General features: G+C 34.6%; 1 protein-coding gene across 1 annotated transcript in view; it reads left to right on the top strand.

Moving 5' to 3' along the window:
* The window catches only part of SHOC1 (shortage in chiasmata 1), an 81,719-nt gene that overhangs the window by 22,686 nt on the left and 32,237 nt on the right, over positions 1-26,796 (top strand). Inside the window, 11 exon segments of the mRNA XM_039240394.1 lie at positions 4,110-4,263; positions 4,673-4,787; positions 6,613-6,763; positions 7,950-8,051; positions 9,140-9,248; positions 14,132-14,226; positions 14,965-15,204; positions 19,316-19,732; positions 21,426-21,545; positions 22,745-22,921; positions 25,828-25,932. Coding sequence (XP_039096325.1) covers positions 4,110-4,263; positions 4,673-4,787; positions 6,613-6,763; positions 7,950-8,051; positions 9,140-9,248; positions 14,132-14,226; positions 14,965-15,204; positions 19,316-19,732; positions 21,426-21,545; positions 22,745-22,921; positions 25,828-25,932 — 1,785 coding nt within the window.

The raw sequence follows: 26,796 nt of genomic DNA, 5'->3' as shown, positions 1-26,796 counted from the left end.
AAAAAAAAAAAAAAAAAAAAAATTATTCATGTTTACTGGCCATTTGTAAAATGATTCTCACTTTTATCTATTTTTCTATTCTTATATTTATTAAATTTATTTATTAAATATAAGAATAGAAGACATATTTGTCAAAAGATATATTGAATATATATTTAATTTGAAATTTACTAGTTCCATCAATGTTTTTCCCTTAAGGTTTCTTTCATTGCTTTTATACCTAGAAAATTCTTCCTTAAGTTAGATAATATTTATTCATATTTTCCTTAAGATTTTGGTATATCTTTAAAAGTACAAATATCGAGGTGCCTGGGTAGGTCAGTTGGTTAAGTGTCCAATTTTAAATTTTTTTTTAATGTTTTATTTATTTCTAAGAGAGAGAGACAGCGTGAGCAGGGGAGGGCAGAGAGAGAGGGAGTCACAGACTCTGAAACAGTTTCCAGGCTCTGAGCTGGCAGTCAGCACAGAGCCCGACGCGGGGCTCGAACCCACGAACCGCGAGATCATGACCTAAGAGAAAGTCGGACGCTTAACCAACTAAGCCACCCAGGCGCCCCAAGTGTCCAATTTTAGATTAGGTCATGATATCACATCTTGTGGGTTTGGGCCCGTGTTGGCTCTGTGCTGACAGGTCAGAGCCTGGAGCCTGCTTTGGATTCTGTGTCTCCCTCTCTTTCTGTCCCTCCCCTGCTCATGCTCTCTCTCTCACTCAAAAAATGAGTAAACATTAAAAATATAAATAAATAAAAGTAAAGATAAAAATTTTTTTTTCTAAATGTTTTAGCAGTTGTCTCAATATCATTTATGGAATAGTGTTTTCTTTCTCTATTGATTAGAAATGCCACTTAAGAAATATGCTAAATCCTTGCCCACATTAGAGTATTTCTGGATTTCTGTTATAGTCTATTGATTTATCTATAATTGTATCATACAGTTTTAACTATTTAATATATAATTATAACATGTATTAATAGTAAAATCTTTTGTGTTTTTAAAATTTTTTCCCTACTTTCATGTCCTTAGTCTTCCAGAGTAAATCAGTTTTCCAAGTTCTAAAACAGATCACTTGACAAATTGAAATGTCATTGGGATTTTTTTACTTTTTTTTTTTTTTTTACCATAGTTAGTCTTGCTAGCCAGGAAAATGGTTTATCTGGGCTTTTATTCAGTTTTTTAGTGTTCTTCATTAAAGTTTTAGTTTCCTCCACCATATGCTTTTTGCACATTTTTGTTGTGTTTCTTCTTTGATGTTTGTATACTTGTCACCATTATGAATGAATTTTTTCATTAATTTTTGAGGTTTTTATATATGTTTGAAAACCATAGATTTTATAATTTTTTTTTAATCAGACACCTAGTGAACTCCTTTATTTGTTTTCATTTAGTTTGTTATCTTGGGATTCCTAGGAAGACAAAAGAATCTTCTGCCAAGAATAAACCTGTCTTTCCAGTCAGTAGACCTCTATTTTCTGTTTCTTTTCATAGTTAAGTAGCTAAAATTTTGTTTCTTTATAACAATTTAACACTCTTTTACAACAGAAAACAGTCTCTTCATACCTATGTTGATACATAGAAGAGCTGTAAGAAAGTAAGAACTCCAGGAAATGAATAACCTTAAGACTATAGGAAGTAGAACCCTTCCTAAAACAACTTGTGTGGTTACTAAGAACACTGGTTATGGTGTGATGCTGCCCTCAAGTGGCTCCATCAAAAAAAGGGTGCTTGGAAAACAAGACTTCATAACTGATACAAGATGTTTCCAGGCACTTGCAGAAATACTAGGACGAGCCTGTTGGAAGGGAGATGGCTAGAGGGCCTGTGTTTGGAAGTGCAAGGTCGAGACAGGGATATAAACAAATGCTGTTTGGGTTTTTCTATGAATATGATTTCGTTAATACTTACAGAATGGATGTACGAATGAACCATCTTTAATGGTCTCACATAAGCCCTATTTAGACATGGATTTGATTGGCTGGCTTTCTTTGGTATATAAAAGAACTATTCCAAATTTGTCACTGGGAGCTCTTGGCCATGAAATTATCAGGTTCAGTAAGTAATCTCTTAGAAAGTCTGATTATGGAACAAGTTTTCTTGACATTTCAAGGTAGCAAAGGGATGTTTCCGGCTGCCTTCTTAACACCACGTATTTATTAAACATATGCATCCCAATGATGTAAAAGGTTATGGGAGACATCACTCCATGCTACTCCTCTCTCATGCCATTCTAAAATTACCTAACTGAAAGGCCACTACCCAGAACCAGAGACTGGTATCCCCCTCAATGAGGCTTTTGCTGTTGGAAGTTTAGCTTTCTGAGCAGTTCCTCATCTGAACTTACATTTTTCTTTTCCTCTTTCCACTCAGAATCTTCCTGAAGAATGGGAGCAAGTTTTATGTTCCCTCTCTTGGCTCAGAAACTGTTTAAAGCACTGACACAGTTGGCTAAGATTTTAAAGTAACTTGAACATAGTAGGGTGGAGATAGGAGAAATTATTCCAGCAATTAACTGTTAGCTGTAATATTTCACAATATATAAGATGTATCACACTTCTCAAGTAGATTGCTATATAACTTTCATTGTAAAATTGACTACAATTTTCTATTTCTATTTTACAGTAGAAACAATTTAACAATAGAAATAATTTCTTTTTTTTAAGTTTTTTTAAATGTTTTATTTATTTTTGAGAGAGAGAGAGAGAGAGAGAGACAGCATGAACAGGGGAGGGTCAGAGAGAGAGGGAGACATAGAATCTGAAGACAGGCTCCAGGCTCTGAGCTGTCAGCACAGAGCCCGACCCGGGGCTCGAACCCACAGACTGTGAAATCATGACCTGAGCCGAAGCCGATGCTTAACCGGCTGAGCCACCCAGGTGCCCCAGCAATAGAAATAATTTCTATTTTACAATAGAAACATTTTTTTTTTTATCATTGCAATGGTTTATTTGTTTGTTTGCTTGTTTTTTGTTTTTACCATTCCCTACATCTCAGAATCTCTGGGGATGAATTAGAGACTTTAAGAGGTAAAATGTTGGGGTGCCTGGGCGGCTCAGTAGGTTAAGCATCCGACTTCCCCTCACGTCATGATCTCGCGGTTTATGGGTTCGAGCCTCGCGTCGGGCTCCTGCTGACAGCTAGCTCAGAGCCCGGAGCCTGCTTCGGATTCTCTCTCTCTCTCTCTCTCTCTCTCTCTCTCAATCATAAATAACATTGGTAGCGCCTGGGTGGCTTAATCGGTTAAGCGTCCGACTTTCGCTTAGGTCATGATCTCGCGGTTCGTGGGTTTGAGCCCCGCGTCGGGCTCTGTGCTGACTGCCAGCTCAGAGCCTGGAGCCTGTTTCAGTCTGTGACTCCGTCTCTCTCTGACCCTCCCCTGCTCACGCTGTCTCTCTCTCTCTCTCCTAGAAATAAAATAAATAAATAAATAAATAAATAAATAAATAAATAAATAAATAAAACATTAAAAAATTTTTAAGCAAAAGAGGTAAAATGATTGGGGGTACCTGGATGTCTCAGTCGATTAAGCTTCTGGCTCTTCACTTCAGCTCAGGTCATGATATCTATCATCTGTGAGATTGAACCCCACATCTGGTTCTGCACTTACAGTGCAGAGTGTGCTTGGGATTCTCTCTCTACCCCTCTCTCTCTGCCCTTCCCCCACTTGCTCTCTCTCAAAATAAATAAAAAGCTAAAAAACAAAAGGAGGTAAAATGATGCAAAGAAAAGACTAGATTGAGCAAAAGTCAAATGCTTTTATTTCTTTACAACATTGCTTAGGCTATCCCTGGTTGTTTTGAAGCATTAGGCCTTAAGATATTTTTCTCCATTGATTAAACTAATCTCTGTTGAAAAATTTAAAAAAATGAAGCATTACAGCTCTTTCAGGGTGTTTGGTTACTACTCAGTGTACTAAGTAGTACTAAAATCTATTGAGCTTTTACCTATGTGCTAATCTATACAGCATGCTTTAAATGCACAATACAATGAAGAACTAAGGAATTTAAAGTGTGTTTGAAAATCCCAGCTATATCTAATGGCTGACAGCACTATCTAGATCTCTTCATGTAACTTTTATATTTTTTCTTACTCCTTTACATTTCTTTTTTTTCCAGATTTTTTTATTGATGAAGAAATAATTTTTGTAAATAGCTGTAAAAATCAGCTACCAACTTTGCATACTCTGTTGAGTAGGCTAAAACTATATTTGATAAAGGACCCCCTTTTAGATTTCAAAGGACAGAATCTCACAGAAGCAAATTTCTTCAGGTACTTAATTATCTGATTTTGTAAATAGTTTTTAAAGGTTAAAATATTCGGGGCACCAGGGTGGCTCAGTAGGTTAAGCATCCGACTCCTGATTTTTAATTCAGATCATGATCCCAGGGTCATGGGTTCAGTCCCTGAGTCGGATTCTGAGCTGAGCATGGAGCCTGGATAAGATCTGTCTCTCTGTCTTCCTTTGTGCCTCCCCCACTTGTGTGAGCCTTCTCTCAAAAAGAAAAATAAATAAAGTGCAAATATTTTTCATATGCTCACAAGTCTAGCTGTTATCAATAGTATTTTATCATTGCTTTACCTCAACTCCAGCTTTAATCATTGTGTGGTTTGATTGGCTACATTTAGTATGTACCTTGCTTTTGGTAAACACTAATTTAATGTTTCATTTTTTGTTAAGGGAATGTTTCTCTTCTCAAAGAGATTTGAAAGATTTTGTGAAAGAAGATTTTTACATGGATAAAGAGAACTTTTGTCAGGAAAAGCTAGAAGATACAGTAGGTTTAAACGAAACTGTAATACTTGCTTTCAGTAGTATTTTTGTAAAAGCTAGTAAAGCACATAAATTTTAGTAATGTACATTGACCATTTACTATTGTCAAGTTTGAAAAGATATGGTAATGAGTTGAATATATCAATAGCGGAGTCAGATTTAAGATAGTCTTTCTAAACTTCAGCTACACATTGGAATTACTTGGAGAGTTTTGATAAAATACTGAAGCCTAGGTCCTACTCAGATATATTCTTATTAAACTGGTCTGTTGTACAACCCAGGTATAGTGAATTAAACCTTTCTTAATAATTTTAATAAATATACCTGGCATAAGACAGTAGGTGGCCATGTTCTAATTTAAAAAATGGAGACAAGCTAGAATTGTTGATTTTGATTTGTGAGTTAAACACAAAACAGCACACACTATGTAAGAGAAGTGGTCTTATTGAAGTAATTAGAATAAATATGGTCTGAGACTTCATTTTAGGTGCTGCCAATGGTTAATAAGAAAGCATCTTTGCATATTAAATATCAAAATTTGGGGTACCTGGGTGGCTCAGTCAGTTAAGTGTCTGACTCTTGATTTCAGCTCAGGTCATGATCTCACAGTTCCTGAGTCTGAGCTCCACATCAGGCTCTATGCTGACATCTTGGAGTCTGCTGAGGAGTCTCTCTCTCTCTCTCTCTCTGCCCCTACCTGCTCACTCTCTCATTCTCTCTCATTCTCAAAATAATTAAAAAAAAAAAAAGATAAAATTTCTCAAAATCACTCCCTCTTGTTTAGCATACAGTTCCAATAGAGCACAAAATTGTTATTATGATATTAGCATACAAAGAATTTTAGCAATTGAGAGTACAAACAACTTTTTGCAGTTTAACAAACTCAAAAACCTAGGACCACAGAGATTAGTTGCATTTCAAAGTTAATTTAAAATTTTTTCTAGACAATTAAAAACATTTTATATTTGGGGCTTAAAACATTCAAAGGAGATAGACATAGATGAAGATACAGATATAGATATCAATATCTTAAGGCATTTAAAGGATTTCCTTACAATTAAAATTTTTAACACACATGGTGAAAATATTAATTTACCTATTATCCCTTTTCTCCAGTCCCCCTCTTCCTCACCCATTAGCTCTAAGAATTATGCACATAGAATCCAGTTCTGTAGGAATGAAAGAGAAGTGTATTTAATGAAGTGCAGTGAAGATCCATTCCATTTCATCTACCCTTTTTACTTCTCCCCATCCACCGTCTCTCATCTGCTGCAGTGATTGTTTTTAATGTAGAATTTTAAAAATTTGTTATTAACCCAAAAGAAGATATTTCTGCATCTAGGGATACTGTATATCACTAGTGTAATCAGTAGCCATAAAAGACATAAGTCAGAACATTGCTTATAATATATTTTGGCTAGTTTACCTCTGTCTTTAAAAGTGTTTGCATAATATTAAACATTTTGAATCTTTAGTTTAAAATTTGGTATATCAATTAGGGGTGCCTGGGTGGCTCAATAGGTTAAGTATCCAACTTTTGATTTTGGGTCACGATCTTACTGTTTGTGAGGTTGAGCCACACATTGGGCTCTGAACTGACAGTGCAGAGGCTGCTTAGGATTCTCTCTCTCCCCCTCCTCCACTTACGTGCACATGCTCTCTCTCAAAATAAATAAACTTTATAAATAAATAAATAAATAAATAAATTAAAAAAATTTGGCATGCCAGTTAAATAATCTGTTATAAATTATATAAATCTAATATAAATTATATATATCTGTTTATGAGTCCAGAAATATTTATCTGGAAAATCTCACTAAAAACTTTTTTACATATAACTATTTCAGGCATCAATTTTGCTTGAGTGTGAATTCTTAATACCTACAAGCCCCAAACAAGAAGTTGATATTCTGTCACTTGCCAGACTAAAGGAATCATTAAACTTAATGCCAGAAATAATAAATTATGTAGACGAAAATGAAAATCTTTTCAAAAGAGGTAAGACTAAATTTAAAAATATATTACCTATAAAATTATTTAATAATGTTTGTTATAAAAATGTGTTAATTAAACTGTTTTCTGAAACTCCAGATTTTTTTTTCCTAGTTGAAGTTACACAGCATCATTTTTTTATTTTATTATTTTTTTTTTTTACAAATAGTTTATTGTCAAGTTGGTTTCCATATAATACCCAGTGCTCATCCCCACAAGTGCCCTCCTCCATGCCCATCTCCCCCCCCAACACACACACCCATCAGTCCTCAGTTTGTTCTCAGTATTCAAGAGTCTTTCATGGTTTGCCTCTCTCCCTGAACCTCCAGATTTTTGAAGTGTTCTATAGTTTACATGGTGAAATCCCAGAATTATTGTTGATGAGATTCTTTTCTCATTGCCTTTCTCTTATATACTTGCAGACTTAAAACCTGTCTGAAATTAACCATGTCAAGATTATTACACAAATAAAGCTAAATCACCTATGACTTATACTAGTTTTTTTAAGTTGTTTTCTTGTGAACAATGACAAAGTACTAACAACTCTTAAGCTGAGTTTAGTTATATAAGGAGAAGCTCAGAGTGAGGTTGTGATTCATGGAATCAGATGACTGGGAGAATCATAACCTAAAATGCAGATGTTTTTATCCCAGTTAGACTTAGTAAATATTGTTGAATCTTTCTAATGACAATTTAAGCCCAAATATTTAACTACCTTTTTATAAATTCCAGTTGAAATTATCAAAGATATATAATATTTCAGAGGAGGAAACGGAGATTTATGATATCCATTGAGAACAGGGATGCTTGCTATTAATAGATTACAGACTTAAAGGACTTCTTTGCAGACAAGGCTAAATCAAGTGAATTACTGATCAGCCTCCAAGTCAAAACAAAGCAATGAAAAGTTAACCTAATAAAGCTGATCAAATTCATACCAGAACTTTAAAATATAGTAGAGCGTAAAACTGCAGAGTGGCCCATTGGCTTGTTAGGAGGACACAAACCCATGAATGCTAACATAAAGGACAAGTGATTCTATTGAAGGACTTTGGTGTTACACTCCCTGCCTTCAGTTGGCTCTGATGGTATACTAAGTAAAACCGAGTCATTGCCACAGAGGAATGAACAAGATTACCAGAAAACTGATGTAATAGTATGTATGCTGATAGTAGACTTTCTTCCTTTTTAGATCTTAATACCAAGCATGGAATTGACATTGAGGATATAAAATGCAGCTCCACAGAGATTTTCGCCATTCAAAGCTATTGTGAACTAGAGTACAGTAAACCAGGTAGAAGTTTTGAGTAAAACATTTGAGTTTATCAGAGATTACCTGTATGTGATGTAAAAGTACAATACATTCACATATAAGGTCTACTATGAGACAGCTTTCATGTTTAAAATTTGATTACTGCAATCCCAGTTGTCATTTTTTTTCTCTTATCTGTCCATTTACATTTGTTATAATAATTAACTCAGTATCCTTCTGGCCTCAAAACTGAATAATATACAGAGAGAATTAAAAGATTTAGGAATAAGAATAATTATAATAGCATTAATATTAAAATCAGAAATCTTATGATATTATATAGTTCTGTAAATAAAATTTTATATTTTATCTCAGTACTAGTAATCTTGCTGAACCCTGTATACTTTTGTAAATTTGACTTTTTAATCACCCAAAGCAATCCTATAATAATAATTATTATTATTATCCTACCAGATTTGGACTCTGAATCATCTTTTGTTCCACTGTAATGCCAAATTATGTTCCTTCTTAACTATGTTGATGATACTGTTATTTAGTTACATTTTGGAAGTTCACTGCTTTATTTATGAAAGTTATAAAAACACACTGACTACTTATAAATAAATGAGTTTCAGTTTCTCAGGCCCACCCTTTAAAATCCGTAACTCTGTGCTGGGCCACCCAGATTCTAGTCTTTAACGGGAAGAATTAGTCTCTGTTAATACTGTTTACTTAACATCACCAATATTTTGTATGGAGATAAAAACAGTACCGTCTTCTTAGTACTGACAACATAAGTTTTCAGAATTAAAAGCATTATTACACATAAAACTCTTAGAGTTTATTTCATACTGTAAACTCAATAAAGTTTAGTTGTCAGTGTATTTTTTAAAATTACCACTATCACAGTTGAGATACTATGTGATAAATGTGTAATTCCTTATATAGATGGAAATTTAAAACTATTATTTTGTATTTCAAGTAACCCAAATGTCTTTTTACTGAAAAATTATTTTTGAAAATTTTTATGATCCACATAATGGTTGTTTATTAAAAAGTTCTAAATTATACTTAATTTTATTCAAGGTTTATGTAACTTGTTTTTTTTTTAAAACTTTTATGTATTCTAGTTGAGTTAGAAATGCCATTAACTCATCTACATCAAACACACCAACATTCTTCTGTGACTTCATTATGTACAGGGCTTGAGACGTTTCCATTTTCTCCTGTTTGTAAAATGTAAGTAAAGAACTCAAATTGCGGGACACCTGGGTGGCTCAGTTGGTTAACATCAGATTCTTGATTTCCATTCAGGTCATGGTCTTGCGGTCATGGGACTGAGCCCTGCGTTGGGCTCTGTGCTGAGTGTGCAGAGCCTGCTTGGGGTTCTCCTTCTCCCTTTCTCTCTGCCTCTCTCTCTCAAACTAAAAATAAGTAAACATTAAAAAATATATATTAGCAGGGTTGGATTCATTCTAAGATGTCTTTCCTTGGCTTCTAGATAGCTGTCTCCTACCTTTCTCTTCTTATGATCTTTCCTCCATGCATGTCCTAATTTCCTAATCTTATGAGGACATCAGTCATATTGGATTCATACCCATCTTAACCACTCACCTCATTTTAAATTAATTACCTCTTTAAAGGGCCTGTCTCCAAATATAGTCACATTCTGAGATACTGAGAGTTAAGGCTTCAATATATGAATTTTGGGCCACAGTTCAGCCCATAATAACTAGCCAAGAGCGCTGAACTAGAGGCAGATTGTCTAACTATCACTTATTAGCTCTGTGACCTTAATTGCCCTGTTCCTCAATTTCCTTATCTGTAACATTGGGATGTTAATAGTATATACCTTTCAGGGTTGTTATGAAGTCTTTTAAAAGATTTTCATAGCTTTCTGACCAGGAATAGCAAAGGATCACAGGGCAGTGTAGACAGGGGTCCATCCATAGATTTTGCTAGCAAATTACTCCTCTAGAAATACTAGGGATCACATCCCATCTCTGATAGAGGACATCCACTGACCTTGTTTACCTGTCAATGTACTATTGGTTTGGGGGGAACTAGACATGTAGAATCAAGTATTGATCCACAAATCTGTTCTATACCCCCATTGTTACTGCACAGAATACTCTGTAATCTCAGAATTGACTTGGTAGGGCTGGATCATTGTATTCTATTTTGAGCCAAAATTGTATAGATAGCTTAATAAGCCAGCATCTTTGCCTTCCAATGGAGTCTGAGTTAGCTTTGGTTGTTATCTTTTACCATGTGGCATATATGTAATTTAATATTTTCTAAATTAGATTAATCTGCTATCCTGGAATTGTCAGTCCATTCCCCTGCTCTGAGGCCAGTTACAAAACTAAGAGCATAACCAGTAGAGTCCCTTTCTTCCCCACTGTAATCCTGAAACTCAATGAGTGATGAGTCCTAAAATAATTTTTTTTCAGGAAAATTACAAGAAAGTATACAAATATCTAATGAATTGTTCCCAGAATGGACACTGTGGGAGCTGAGTACTGAGTTTTGAGCTCTTACCTATGATTGATACATCAGAGAAGACCACTGTTGGGTTACTTGGGAGCAACTCATCCCTAGTTGCCCAGGTTTCTATTAATGGTTTGAGGAAGGTGCCACAGCACAAGATGGAGGAGCCTGGTATTTAGGGCCTCAATTACCTTGATTTGGCAAAAATTGTGTCATTTGAGGGATAAATCTGTGATATACAGAACTCTACCATGAACCAGAGCTGCCCATATCAGATATGAGCTCTAAAAAATAGCATGGAACAAGTACAGAAACTACATATAATTTGTTTAAATACTTTCAGTCCCTTTGCTGAAGTGCAGATATTTATTTGCAGGACCTAAACTGTCTTAAAAAAGACACTTAAGAAAGCACTAAAAAATGCCTTTTTACTCCATATACTATAATCCATCTGTTAAGGCAGATTGGCAATCAGAAACAGAAACTAGCAGAAACTAGTACAATCTTGAATTTCAATCTGATATTAAAAGTATTTACTTAACTATAATAAACACTTTTAATCACACAAGTCATATATCTACTTGTTATAACTCAAATATCTAATTAGAATTTATGAAACTTAAGCCTTACTGAAGTATTAGGATTTCCCTAAAGGTAGAACAAGGAAGGCTTTTTTAAATTAGCCAAAGATTTCCAGTTTTCAAAGAGATTTTAAGTAGAACATGAGGCCTCCTAGTTTAGAGAAAATGTAAACAAACATGCAATGCCCCAAGTTGAGCTCTGTAGTGTTTGGGAGAAAACCAGAAATATATATTACTTTTATGTTGTTAAGCTACAGATATCTTTTCATGTCCGTACTTTTGACTATCCTATCCTCTCCTTTTTAGCTACTCAAATATAATTCACACCTCATACATGTTACCCAATTAAAGTAGAAAATTCAATGGCTTTTAGTATATTCACAGTTGTCTAACCATCACCATGATCTAATTCCAGAACTTTATTACCCCAGAAAGAAATCCATACCAATCAGCAGTCATTCCATGTTTCCTACACCTTTACCCCCACCATTAGGCAAGCAGTAATCTGCTTTCTGTCTCTACAGATTTGCCTATTCTGGATATTCAATAATTTTTTGTAGTTTACATAATACAAGTTTTACAATTATTTTGTTAAATTTATTCCTAAGTATTTTGTTGTATTGTAGGTTAAACAGTTTTCTAAATTTCAGTTTAGTATATTGCTCTTGTATTATACCTGCCATCCTGCTGAACTCATTTATTAGTTGTAATGGTTTTATAGTGGATTCTTCAGGATTTTCAACATATAAGATCATGACATCTTGCAAATAAACTTTTACTACTTCTTCCTTTAAATAAATAAATAAATAAATAAATAACCCAAAGATTCCAGGGCCATTTGAAACAACTTAAAGAAATTGTCTCATCACTGCTACATTCATTAGCAAGAGGTAAATCACTTCCATTTGGTTTATGAATATAAAAACCTTAAAATTCCTTTTTTAAAAAAAATTTTTTTTAATGTTTTATTTATTTCTGAGAGAGAGAGAGACAGCGTGAGCAGGGGAGGGTCAGAGAGAGAGGGAGACACAGAATCCAAAGCAGGCTCCAGGCTCTGAGCTAGCTGTCAGCACAGAGCCGGACGCGGGGCTCAAACCCACAAACTGTGATATCATGACTGAGCCGAAGTCGGACACTTAACCGACTGAGCCACCCAGGTGCCCCATAAAAACCTTAAAATTCCTATTTTAAAAAGAGATTTATATCTCAACTGTGAATTTAAAAACAAAGAAAAAAGTTAAAATTAAAAAAAAAAACAGCAGAAGGGAAAAATAATATTGTATTCTTAACTTGCTTTTATGTCCCCAGTTACTTTTATTTCAGAACACATTTTGGCTGGAAATAAAACCAGTTAACAAATATTTTGAGTACTTACCACATGTCAGACTCTATGCCAGGTTTTATGGCGCTAAAGAGAAAAATCTGTGTAGCATCAGGCTTTATTTCTACACTGTTTACTGAATTGTGAATATATTTTTATATATGACCAAACAATATATCAAATTCAGACATGTCTTCAGGAAGTTCCAATAAGAGTGAGAATATTTGTTTATGTTATGATCTCCTGATGGACTTAACATGCCTTCCTTTTGCTTTAAAGTAATTACCTACAGGTTACTGGGTGGCTTGGTTGTTTAAGCGTCCAACTTCTGCTCCAGTCATGATCTCATGATCATGATCTCATGGTTCATGAGTTTGAGCCCTGCTCTGTGCTGACCATCCAGAGCCCAGAGAGCCTGGAGCCTGCTTCGGAATCTGTGTCTCCTTCTCTCTGCCCCTCCTCTATTCATGCTCTGTCTCTGTCTGTTGTCTGTCTCTCTCTCTCTCAAAAATAAACATTAAAGGGGCATCTGGGTGGCTTAGTCGGTTAAGCATCTGACTTCGGCTCAGGTCATGATCTTGCGGTTCGTGGGTTCGAGCCCCGCATCGGGCTCTGTGCTGCTTCCAGCTCAGAGCCTGGAGCCTGTTTCAGATTCTGTATCTCCCTCTCTCTCTGACCCTCCCCTGCTCATTCTCTCTCTCTCTCTCTCTCAGAAATAAAAAAAACATTACAAAAATAAACATTAAAAAAATAAAGTAATTGCCTACACTCTGAGGTGTCTGGTTTTCAAAGAGATCTTGGTGTAAGGTTCAAGAATTATCAAGAATTATCTAGAATCTCACATTTTACCACCACCTGCTTGATTTTTGGATTATGTGGGTAAATTGGATAGTTTAGACATAAAACCTAGCTTTCTACTGCACAGGACTGTCAACTAGCAATATTTATAATTAGCATGCTCACATATGTTTTGTATGAACAGAGAAACAGAATACAATCAATTTTTGTCTTGGAATAAGAGATTTGGGGGCATAGATTAAGAGGTTTATGGATTAATGGTATCTTCCCTACCAAGGCTAGTAACTTCATAGCTACTGATAAACTGTGATTTACACTAACTGTCATGCATATTTCTTCCTTTCTCCTCCAAGCACCTCGAAACACGCAAACAGACCTACATCATTCACTCACACTCACACACACACACCAAGATTGAAGGACCTGAACTAAACTTTAGGACTAAACTTTTACCTTCCTAAGAAGGTAGAACAGACAGAACTTTTTCATAATTCTGATCCTCAGCAGAGGCTCCAGAATTTGTTTAAAATGGACTTAACAAATCCATTTTGTAAAAATTTGTGTTAAAGCTACTGTTCTGTATGGAAAACACAGCAATTTTACTTAAATTGTATTTTTATTTGGGGTGGTTTATAGGGTTGGTGCTGGCACACTTCATGGAAGGAAGTGCTCCACTGAGGGAGCTAGAGGTAGGAGTAGGTTTTAGGCAAGCAGGAGCGATTTAGGAGCTAACAAACTGCCACACCTTCCCAGGAAAGGAAAGTATTTGAAATTTGGCCTATGGAACTCTCTACTTAGTTTACACATTTATAGAGTTAATTTTTCACTGCTTTTGAATGTAAAAGATACTTAGAAAAATAATTTTCTTAAAATTTTCTTATGGAAAAAGACTCAATATTTTAATGTATTCAGCTTTAACTCTTCTTTTTCAGTAGTTTGCTTACCGCTGAAGAATCGGCTACCAAATACCATATGGTGTGGCAATTAGAAAGCTGCAGAAGCTCTTTGAAGCCATTTTTGCTTACAGGTAAAGATTAATTGACTTGAATGCTAAGCAAAAAGTAAAGGTGAAAATATATAATCAGTATAAATGTCAGTTTTGTTATTTTTGAATTATTGTTATTATAAAAAGCACAGTTCTCAAATTAAGATTTCAAAATTTTTCATTTTAATTTTGGGTTAACGCTTTTAATGCAGATAATAATATTAAGTAGTTGTGGCTTCAGTTCCTCCATACATTATGGTTTTCACTATTTAGTTTAAAGTAATGAGGGAGAAAGCTCTGTGCCACAGTATTTAAATTGATAGCCATCATGAAATCTGATCAAATACATCTTCTTGTTCAGGTTCATTATAATAAATTAGAATCTCAAATTTAATTTAATTAATTGAATTCTTCAAAATTAATTTAATTCTTCATAATGTTATTAATGTATTAATTAGTAATTATTAAAATGGTCAAACAAAATAATGGTTCTCTCTCCTACTAATTATTAGAATATTTTTAACTTCGTGATATTTCCACAGATTTAAAAAAATCCCTTTTGTGACTTCAACTACTAGACTATTTTGGACTTTTACAAATATTAGCATCTTGAAGACAAAAATACAGTAGCTATAACTTCAAGTTTCACTTTTTTTTCCCCATGAAAATCTATCTCACAAGCAATTTTCGGTGTGGTTCTCATCTCTTTTTCAGTGTTTGTCATCTCTTTTTCTCATGGACTATCTCTATTTGTTTTTTGGTTTGTTATTGTTTTTTAAGTGCCAAGAACTGAAAAGCCCAATAGTCAATATACAGTTACAGATTTGAAAAAGATATATTCTATTGAAGAAGAAAGCCTTGTAGTTAATCCTGTAAGTCCAGAGTGGTGGGAAAAAGAACTAAATCTGTTGGAGGCAGAAACTTTGGAACATCTGAATATATATTTGTGTCATGATGATCTATCTGCTGATGATACTAAAATGGAGATATTTTTGCCTACAAAAGCACTTCAATTTGAGTGTAAGTATATAACAATAAATATCACTTGTGTGAATTTTTCATAATGAGAAAATTTTATTTTATTTTATTTCATAGTTTATTCTCAAGTTGGTTTCCATATAACAGTCAGTGCTCATCCCTCCTCCATGCCCATCACCCCCCTTCCCCTCAGAAGGAGAAAATTTTAGATACTGGCTTTCCATTAGGGTATTGGGAAGATATAACTAAATTCCAGTATTCATTATTAACTCTGACTCTGCCAGAATTTATAACTTTGAACTTCACTGAGCCCCACTTTCTTCCTTGAAAAAAATTGAAATTTGACTAACACATCTTAAAATCATTTACTGTCCTAAAATCTGTAGTCTTAGTTTTTAAATTTCTAGCCATTTTCCATTAAAGTGACTTTGTTTATTTTTATAAGTGATTAATTGCCCATCCAGTGTTTGTCTACATCAGCTTAGACACAAACCAGCACTGTTATTTTTTGATCTGACGGGTGAACTCTGGGTGTTCAATAATATCTAGTAACCTGTGTTCAACAATAGATAATCTTCCTTTGTTACCAAAAAGTTTACTCACTTAACATTTTATACTTATACAATTTAAGACAGCAAAATGTCTTTTAAGTATCTATCTTTCAAGTATTTTGGTTGCTGTGTGTGCCATTATAGTAAAAGGAACATTCTTAGTCTGAATCATACCTTTTTGAAGTATATATGAATTATTTTTAAATCAGTTTGTGTAATAGTGACTAAGTTTAGATCTTAAAGAAGTTGGTAAAGCTCGCTTTTAGTTTATTATAGAGTAAATAAATATATTTAAAAGTGAATATTAGAAATTACTGTGTATATTGGGAGCCTGCTCTAAGAAGATAGGAATTGGGGCAAGAACTGTTATCAGCAAAGAGATGTTTCAAAGACAGAAGACAGAGGGCTTTGGTAGAAGGGAGAATAGATAGACTATGTTAAGAAAATGCACACCAGTCTATCCTAAGGCCTAGATGATTACTCAGGGTAGAAGAAGAATTTTAAAAGAGATTAAGTCAGATTGCTAGACAGAGAAAAGGGAGAGGAAGATTTTATGGGGTCTTCAAATATCCAAAATAATGTATTAAATCTACAAGAATACGTAGTCTTTATTATGATATGTAATTATTTTGAGGTTAAAATAAAACATATAATTCCTCTTGATAGCCAATGGAATTATGATGATAGCTTAATTCTGAAGTTTAACAATAATAGTATCAGGAGCTCATTACCAAGTTCTTAGGATAGGGCTGGTTAAACAGTAGTAGAAGAAAATATTCAGAAAAGTGAAATGATAAACAGTTCATATTTGCCTACTAAACATACCAGGATATCTCTAGAAAATATCTCAGGAGTTGAAAATTAGTAGCACTCAGGTCCTGGTGTTTTATTTAGTTACCAACATTTACAATTTGGAAGGTTGCACATAAATGATATGCATTTTGAGATTGTCTTTAAAATTCCGAAGACCAAACTCATATTCTTATATGGTAACAACTGGTTGGAGCCAATAGCAGCTTGCCACTTTAGACAGGCCTATATATAGCAGCTCACCCACCTCCAGATTGCCACCGTTCCCAGCACTCATAAATTAAGGCCAGGTGTTAGTTGGCATTTAGCATTACTTTTGCACCTTTATCTTACATTCAGTATAGTTAAGAGTAAAGTAAAATGTTTCTTATACCAGTATCTCTAATAAAAGCAAAAACAAAAAAAATTATAGACTGCATTTTGGAAGGAAAAAATTCAAAGATTATGATTTAGGTGGGCCTGGGTGGCTCAGTCGGTTAAGTGGCTGACTTTGGCTCAGGTCATGATCTTGCAGTTTGTGGGTTTGAGCCCTACATCGGGCTCTGTGCTGACAGCTCAGAGCCTAGAGCCTGCTTCAGATTCTGTGTCTCCCTCTCTCTCTGCCTGTCCTCTGCTTGCTCTGGGTCTATCTCTTTCTCTCAAAAATGAATAAACATTTAAAAATTTTTTTTAAAGATTATTATTTAAACATTGGCCATATACTTCACTCAGTTACATACCTTATATATCTGGGCCAATATGCATTTAAGCTTTTTCCAAATAAATTTTATAAGGCATAATATACATATAATATAATGTACCCATTCTAACTGTACAGTCATAGATTTTGACAGATGTGCATACCAATGAACTACCACCACAATTAAGATATAGTCTATTTCCATAACTCAAAAAATTCCCTGTGCTACTTTGCATTCTGTAGTCATTCTCAGCCCTCTCTTCTTCTAAACTTCACCCCTGGCCCCAGGTAACCACTGGTCTACCTAATCTCACTGTGTATTAGTTTCCCATGTTCTAGAATTTAATTTATGGAACCATACATTGACTCTTTTGTGTCTGGCTTCTTCCACTCAGCATAACATTTTTGAGATTCATTTAAAATTTTGTGTGTATCACAATTCATTTCTTGTTACTGAGGATTTTTTCATATGGATATTCCAGTTTGTTTATCCACTCTCATGGATTTATTTCCCAGGTTCTTACAAGGAAAGTTAGGGATAAAACTTCTATGAATCTTCTTATACTGGACATATGTTATCATTTCTCTTGAATGAATACCTATGAGTACAATTACTGGGTCTTATGGTAGGTGTATATTTAACTTCATAAGAAACTAGTAAATTGTTTTCCAAAGTGGTTGCATGATTGTGCATTCACACAAGCAACATGTGAGAGTTCTAGTTATTCTGTATCCTTGTCAACAGTTGGTATTGACAGTCTTTAGTTTCAGCCATTCTAATGGGTGGGTTGTATCTCACTGGTTTTAATTTGTATTTTCCTTATGACTAATGATGATGAACATCATTTTACACGGTCATTGGCCATTTGTATATCTTGCTTTAAAAAAATATATCATAGGGCCTCTTGGGTGGCTCAGTTGGTTAAGTGTTCAACCCTTGGTTTTGGTTCAGGTCATGATTTCATGGTTCATGGGTTCAAGCCCTGCATTGGACTCTGCCCTGACAGTGCAGAGCCTGTTTGGAATTCTCTCCCTCCCTCTCCCTGCACCTCTGCTGCTTACTCACTCTCTCTCTCTCTCTCAAAATAAATAAATAAACATTTAAAAATATAGCTTTATTGAAATATAATTCAAATACCATACAACTCTAAAGTATACCATATAGTGGTTTTTAGTATGGTCAAAGTTGTGTAATCATCACCACAGTCAATTTTAGAACATTTTTGTCATGGCCCAAAAGAAATCTTGTACCCATTAGCAGTCATTCCCCATTTTCTCCAGTTGTGGAACCACTAGTCTATTCTCTGCTTTTATAGATTTATCTATTCTGGATATTTCATATAAATGGAATCATACAACATGTGGTCTTTTGTGACTGGCTTCTTTCATTTAGCATGTTTTCAAGATTCATCCATGTTGCAGCATGTACGTATATTATATGAAGTATTGTTCAAATATTTTGTCAAATTTTAAATTGGCTTTATTTTTAAATATTAAAATAAGAGAGTTATTTTTATACATTGGATACAGCTCTTTTCAAGTATATGTATTGTAAATATATTTTTCTGATATGTGGATTGCTTGGTACCTAAGTTTTTGACCTTTAGACTTAATTCTAAGCCTATTGGCAACAGGGCTTTTCAGGAATTCTTTTTTTTTTTTTTAAATGTTTTATTTATTTCTGAGAGAGAGAAAGAGACAGTGTGAGTAGAGGAGGGTCAGAGAGAGAGGGAGACACAGAATCCAAAACAGGCTCCAGGTTCTGAGCTGGCTGTCAGCACAGAGCCCGACACAGGGCTCAAACCCATGAACCGTGAGATCATGATCTGAGCCAAAGTTGGACGCTTCCCTGACTGAGCCACCCAGGCGCCCCTCAAGAATTCTTTACCTGGTATCCTAACTCCAGTAGTAATAAAAAGAGGTGCAGAATTTTTGTCCTTTTAAAAAATTTATTTTGTTCAGGCCAAAATAGATGTTCAAAGCAAGAAACAAAGTACTTCTAAGGATCAATTTATATTAATAAGAACCTACAAATAAAACTTATCCTACTACCCTAGCAGAACACTCATTTATTCATGGAAATCATTTGGATATTTTTATTTTCCGTTTTCAGCATGGCTAGAGCATAAAAGTTGTTCCTCACCTATTATACTTATTAATGAGAAATCAACAAATGATCATTTATTACTCCCACAAAAGATTTCAACCCTGGCAAAAGAAGTACCAGACCTGTGTTTTTCTGACGACTGTATATCTGTTAAAAGACCAACAAAAGAAGAAAAACCAAAGAGTGATCTAGAATTAGTTTATAGAATAAGCCAAAATGAAGAAAATGAAGATTACTTGGAACTTAACTGCACAGTACCATCTATTTAATCATCTTCCTCTCCAAAAATTGAAAAATCATCTTTTAAACAAGATAGAAAATGGAAGAATGATGTGGATCTTTTGAGTGACTTTATTGTGCTACGAAATAAACATAGAACTTGCACCTCGAAGACTGAACTCACAGTCAGTAAAGAAAACGATGGTGGGTAATTTAGTAATATTTTGGTATAAATATGATAGCTTTAAAGACTAAATGTATGATTTGTTACAGAAGGTAAGGAAATAAATCTTTCAAATAGAATATATTGTTTTTCAAAGCCAAAGAAAACGTCTTTCATTCATGTTATTTATTGAGTATGGAGATTGATGTGGATATTTGGATATGTATTTAGATTTAGATGTAGATATGTATTTCCCAAAAAATTAAAAAGTGCATGTGAACTTGTAAGAAAGCCACTAGTTGTAAAACTTGTTTTCTACCACTTGGCCATACAGATTCATAATATTTCTAACTTCTGTTGATTGTTCTGCCATTATTTTTTCTCTTTTAGCTGACAGTTCTCAGTATTATAACGCATACTTAAGAACATTTTATCCATTTGATTTCTTATTACTCTTTTTAACTTTACCAAAGAGTTTCTGCTTGAGTTGTAACTGTTTTACGTTCACTGCTTATAACTGTCATAGTACGGGTCATTTCATTCACTTCTGGTAAAAAAAGAAAGATATTCTAGAATATGTTTGATGTAAGTGACTCAGAAGAATTAAGTACAAAAATATTTATGCATGAGAGTTATAGCATACTTAGGTCTTACCATCTTATATATTATTAATGTGCAGTTCTGCTCTTTAGGTAGCCAGCCCATTTGATTCTCAAACTAAACTCCTTTCTCCAACTTAGCCTTTGTTAGTAACAAAGGTAATGTTTTGGTATATATTTCACTTTTTGCCTTATTTTATAGTTAATTCAGGCAATAATAAATGTTAAAACTTATTAGGGCCCCTCAAAAACTCTAGTAATTAGTTTTATTTAATCACAGCTATTCCAATTATTTATTGTTAATTAAAAGTATACTTGAAAATAATAACATAATCTAGTTTAGGATATCTTACTCCATTATTTTCACCATATATTTAAAGCTCATATACTAAAATATTTCAAGGTGGTATTGTGTTTCCAAAATCTGGTAATCATATTATTAACAGATAACTTTGCTATCTGGTTATAAGTAACTATAAATAAATTAATTAGTTATATATATATTTTTAATTGTATACAATACTTAGAAAGAAGGAAGAAAACTGACATTTACTGAACACTGTATGCCAGGCACTAAATTACATATTAGAGATAAATCTGATACTGTTGCTGACCTTGAGAAGCTTACAGCCTAATAGAGTAGGCTCAGAGAAAATGCCTGAGAGCTGTTGAGTGGTAAGAATTGACCTAATTAAAAAAAGGATGGAGACAGGGAGGGCTTGGGACATAGGAAAGAATTAGTAGCAGAAGGAAGGGTATGTGGAAAGTCACAGAGAAATGAAGTTGAGCCGTAATTGCCTTTTAGGTGTCAGAAACCGTATTTGGTATTTATTCCTTATAACAATATTCACAGTAGGTATATTTATCTGTATTTTACATATGAGGACACTGAAGCTAGTGTCAGAACTGAGACTGAAGCAGTGATTCGATGCCAAGATTCTTTCTGTTATGGCCAATCAGCCTCCTACCCAGCACTGTGTTACTTCCATTGACCTGAAAAGTTGTTCACTTTAATAATGACATGTTTCAAGGAAGAACTTTAACAATCGTGATCATATTACATGAAAGCATTTTAAGTAAAGCAACATTGTTTCCCTGAATAATGCAAATTAATATTTTTTATTAGAATTTCAAGATAAAGAAGAACATTCCTTGACTCTTCAAGAAGAAAGTCCCATTGTTTGTACTAATGAAGCCCTTGAGAAAATAAGTCAGGAAAGGAAAGTAGACCATGTCATTGAAATTCAGCCATCAGGTATGCTATATGCTTTTAAAATGCATTCAAATTAAGTGAATTTGAAAGCCCTTTCCTGAGTATCTAGGAATGCCTGATTTTCCACATAATTTTCTTCACTTGTTTCAGATGTTTCATCATGCCATTCCTACTTTCAAATTATTTCTGGGCCTGGAACACCCCATTCACTACCTCTGCCCCTTTCCATTGCCTTACTCCAGTCCACTCTGTTATTTCTTTCTTCATTTAAACTGCTGCTTCCCTATGTTCATCAGAGAACAGCAGACTGCAGCTGCTCACACTCTTCTGCCCAGTCTGGAAAAATGAACTGATGATGCTTACTCCCTCTGTTCTCTCATACCCACTATCACGGTGATGTTAAAAAAGCTACTATTGTTGGGGTACCTGGATGGCTCAATCAGTTAAGCATCCAACTTCAGATCAGATCATGATCTTGTAGTCCATGGGTTTGAGCTCTGCATTGGGCTCTGTACTGACAGCTCAGAGCCTGGAGCCTGAGGTTGTCTTCCTCTTTCTCTGTCCCTCCCCTGCTTGCATGCTCTCTCTGTCTCTGCCTCTCAAAAATAAATAAACATTAAACAAAAAAATTTTTTAAAAAGCTGTTGTTTCCTATACTGATTAAAATGTTTGCCTCTGCTGTGAAGAATATTCTTTGACTCCTAAAGAACAGCCTGCTTAAGAACATCATGCTCATTATTAAAATCAAGAAGGAAAGAGCACACTAGTTTTTAGTGTCTTTTCATTCTCTTGGTTCAGTTTTATTTACGACCTTTAGATGATAATGCAAATCTTTGAGTATTGACATTCTAGTGAAAATTAGAAACAGTTTGTCATTGTTATAAATTTTTTCAGCTTAATGTTGTAAGCTAATTTTGGTGAGGGGAGAACAAAAATTATGTGATTCTCATTATATGGCTCTTCACACTTGCCATGCCATTAGTTACCAAATAAATATTTTCTAATAAGCAAGATAGTCATAAAATTAGACTAATTCTACAGAGGTCTTCTTGGCGTTGTTATAAGTTTACTTATAATAAATATTCTAAAATGAGCCTCTATACAATCTCATGATTTTTAACTCAGAAAACAATTTGGATGGAGTTCAGTTTTCTAAGAAGTGACATGTTTAATTGGTTTGTCAAAAAGAGCAAGCATACCATCCTTATAAATCACTATCTTTAATGCTTTTATTTTCACAGATAGCCAGTGCCAAGCATTCTGTCTCCTAGAAGCAGCAGCTACTCCTATCTTAAAAAAACTCGTATGTCTCTGTACTCTCCCTGCTGCTAACTGGACATTTGCCACTGTCAATTTTGATGAAACAAGGTTCCTCTTAAAGGAACAGGAAAAAGTAATAAGTGATGCTATTCAGCAAGGTGAGTACAAATAAAAATCATTATTTAAAAGGATATAAAGTTATGGATTATTGTATCAAATGAGTAAAAATTGAATATAGAGGTATAGAAATTAGTCACGGATGAGGGCATAACTGTAATTCAGCATATGACAACCATAAACCAATACTGGAGGGTCAGCTAAGTGAGGAGAAAAAGGTAATGAATATCATCTGGCATTGCTTCTCAGTGATGCTTCTAATTGACATACTTGGCAGATTTCTATTGCTGCAAAACCAAATTAATGCCATTATTGTTAACATCTGAATCAGCTAGTTCCCTCTGAAAAGTGGAGTTGGGGGAGGTCAAAAAATAGATTAATTAAAGTCACTCCTTAACTTTTGCATCTGGACAAGATAATAACAGGGATTGGATTTCAAGAGAGGGAGAAAAAGGCAAAGACGAAATATATGAAACCAGTTTTTAAGACCCTAGACATCAGGCAGTGACGCACAGTGATTCCTAAGAGATGGTGAGCCCTGCCATTGCCCTAGCTTACTGCCTTGGAAGAGTCTCCAGGCCATAGCACAAAAGAGGTACCAGGGGCAGAGTCGAGTGGACAATCTGCACTGAGGAAACAGATCTGAGTGTCCCGGGAGACCAAGGTAGCTAGACGTCAATGGACAGAATATTAGAGAGCAGAGAGCTTCACACAGAGTATTCAGCAGAGTACTGATCAAAGAGTGGATGTGAGGAAACCACTTGAGCTTGGGGAAGGAAACCATCTGATGGGATTAGAGGGAATAGTAGCCTGCATTCACACAGGGCAGTGAATAATGACTGCTACCACCAGCAAGACTGGAGAAACCCATAATTCATGGGGCACCAAACAAGATAAAATTCACAGTATCTGGCATCCAATCAAAGATTATCAGGCATAACAAGAGACAGGAAAACACAACCCATAATGAGAATAATCAGTCAAAGCAAACTCAGTACTGACAAAAAATGTTAGCATTATTAGAGAAGGACACTGAAACTTCTGTGTTCCATATGTTCAAAAAGTTAGAGACATAAAAAGGGCACAAATCAAGCTTCTAGAAATGCAACTGCAATGCATGAGATGAAGAACTGCACTGAATGGGGTTAATAGCAGATTAAATATTGCAGAAGAAAAGATTAGTTAATTTGAAGACATAGCACTAGAAACTATTTAAAATAAAACACAGGTAGATAAAAGAATCTAAAAAAAGAAAGAAAAGAGCATCAGCGGGCTGTGAAACAACTTCAGATAGCCTGACATAATAGCAACTAAAATTCTCAAAGAAGAGGCAAAAGGCGGGTAAAGAGAAAAAATACTTGCGAAATAATGACTGGAAGCTTTCCAAACTTAGTAAGAACTAAAACCCATAGATCCAAGAAACTCAGTGAACACCAAGCACAAGAAACATAATAAAGCCACACCGAGGCATATTATAATCAAATTGCTCAAAACTAGTAGTAAAGAGAAAATTGCAGGAGCAGCCAGAGGGAAAAGAAAAGGTATGCTACATAAGGAAAGCAAAGATAAGGATGACATAATTTCTCGTCAGAAATAATCCACGTTTCTTCACAGTGAAGTAAAAATCTTTAAAATACTGAAAGAAAAAAACCCTAGTTATCTACACTAGGCAAAAGTATATTATAAAAGCAAAGGTAAAATGAAGATATTTTCAGACATATGAAACATGAAAGAATCCATCAGCTGAAGATGGGTATGATAAGAGATGTTCAAGAAATGTTTTCCTAAAGACAGAAAAAAATACCCGATACCAAATCTAGTTTCTTTGCCCTGTTTTTATCCATGCCAGGCATGATTGACTTGTTTCCACAAGTCCTTAGAGGGGCTGGATACACTAACCCATAAATGGTTCTCCTGTTGTCCTTGGCCCCAGTGACTACTTCATATTTACCTTGATCTTCACTGATTGATTAGATGAGCAGTTTTGAAAATTTTTAGCAGAACTGTTGTGCAAATAAATATTTCTTGAGATCCCATTGTATAAAACATGGAAAAGTGGAGCTTCTCTGTTTGAATTGGGGCAGTGGGCCTAGACTCCTATCTTCTTGGTCTCACTTTTGCACATAGTAAAATCCAACCTGTCATCTTCAAAAAGTTCTGGAACTACATGGAACACATTAAGTAGACAATTGGCCTGCCCCTGTGAATACATCTCTTGTTTGAGTCATATCTTTGGACAAATGTTCCCAGGTGTCTACCTCCATTGCAAGGTATCACTTTATGTTATGATCCCCATCTTTCTCTTCACCAGTTGCCAAGTTATGAGTTGAATTTTCTTTTTGTTTAATAACTGGGAATCACTGACCTTTTTTCCTACCAAAAGTTAGAAATAATTGAATACCCTTTGGAAGCAAAAGAATATGAACACTAAGGCTAGCTGTCTGGGTTTGAATGCCAGCTCCACCATTTATTCACAAATTGACCTTGGAGGGGCACCTGGGTGGCTCAGTCAGTTAAGCATCCAACTCTATGTTTGTGCTCACATTATGACCTCACAGTTCTGTGAGGTCATGCACTGGCTGCACAGAGCCTACTTGGGATTCTCTCTCTCTCTCTCTCTCTCTCTCTCTCTCTCTCTCGGCCCCACCCCCACTCACACTGTCTCTGTCCCTCTCAAAATAAATAAACTTAAAAACAAAAACAAAGCGACCTTGGACAGTTACTTAACTTTGTTCAGACTATTTCCTCATCCATAAAATGAGGATCATAATAAACTTGCCTGATAGGGTTATTATAGACTCAATGAAATAACAAGCTTACATACAGCCTGGCCCATAGTAAACACCTGATAATGAATGTTAGCTATTATTATTGTTAAGCATTCTAATACATATTCCAAAATTCTGATGTGTATCTTATGTTTTTAAATACATTTCTGCTTGCTTAGGTATGAATGATGAAAGAGAAATGACATTCAAGTATGCTGCTCTCTTACATCTTCTGGTAACAATTAGAGATGTTCTTTTAACATGCAGCTTGGACACAGCATTGGGTTAGTGGGAGAAATTTTTATTTCCCCTTTTATTCCTATTGAAATATTTGTATTTCCTCTTTCACTTGCACATTAAGCACTATATACATTTTGACATAATTATAATAGAATGTATATTTTATGCTCCCTATATTCATTGAAAGAAATCATTTGTAATAAGTACTATCACTTAGAAAAATAAGTTTAGGATTCCCTAATCTAGGCCTGAATTATAGACTCATAATGACCTTAAGCAGATTTGATTGTATAATCATTATCATGCACTACTTTTTAATGTAAGATGATATTTTGGCATGTAAATTTTAGGTCCTCATTGAATGTTGTGGCTTTGAATTTTTGCTAGGTGAATATAACTAATGTAACCAAATTATAATTAGTAAGATATTTTGCATTTTTTTAGTTTTGCACGGAAATTAGGATATGAATTGAGAAATAAAAATATTGGAATATATTGGAAAATGTTAAGATCGTGGAAATTATTTCTAAGCTATCAAAATCATTAAAATATCTGTCTCAATACTTACTGCTTTAGGTCCCTTTTGCAAGATTGTTTAGATTTTTTTTTAGTAATGGTATACTTATAGAATTGTTTTACAATTTAGAATTTCTGGAACCTATTTAAAATATAAAGTGAAAATAATTTTTCTCTGATCTATGACCCAGAGGTTTTGTCTTATCTATGACCCAGACAACTATTTCTCTAATCCAAGGTTTTGATAAATACTCAGCAACAATGAGTTACAGCTGTACTCCCTTTCCTCTAAGCACTGGGAGTAAAAATATTTGGCAAAGTATTGCATTGGTATTATCTGGTCAAGTATTATAACTGTGTTACAGTTGCCTTTATGTTGCTTTTCCTTTCTT

The sequence above is a fragment of the Hyaena hyaena genome, unplaced genomic scaffold, assembly GCF_003009895.1.
Source record: "Hyaena hyaena isolate Hyena2069 unplaced genomic scaffold, ASM300989v1 scaffold_6, whole genome shotgun sequence".
Classification (NCBI taxonomy): Eukaryota; Metazoa; Chordata; class Mammalia; order Carnivora; family Hyaenidae; genus Hyaena; species Hyaena hyaena.
This window is presented reverse-complemented; position numbering and strand designations above follow the sequence as displayed.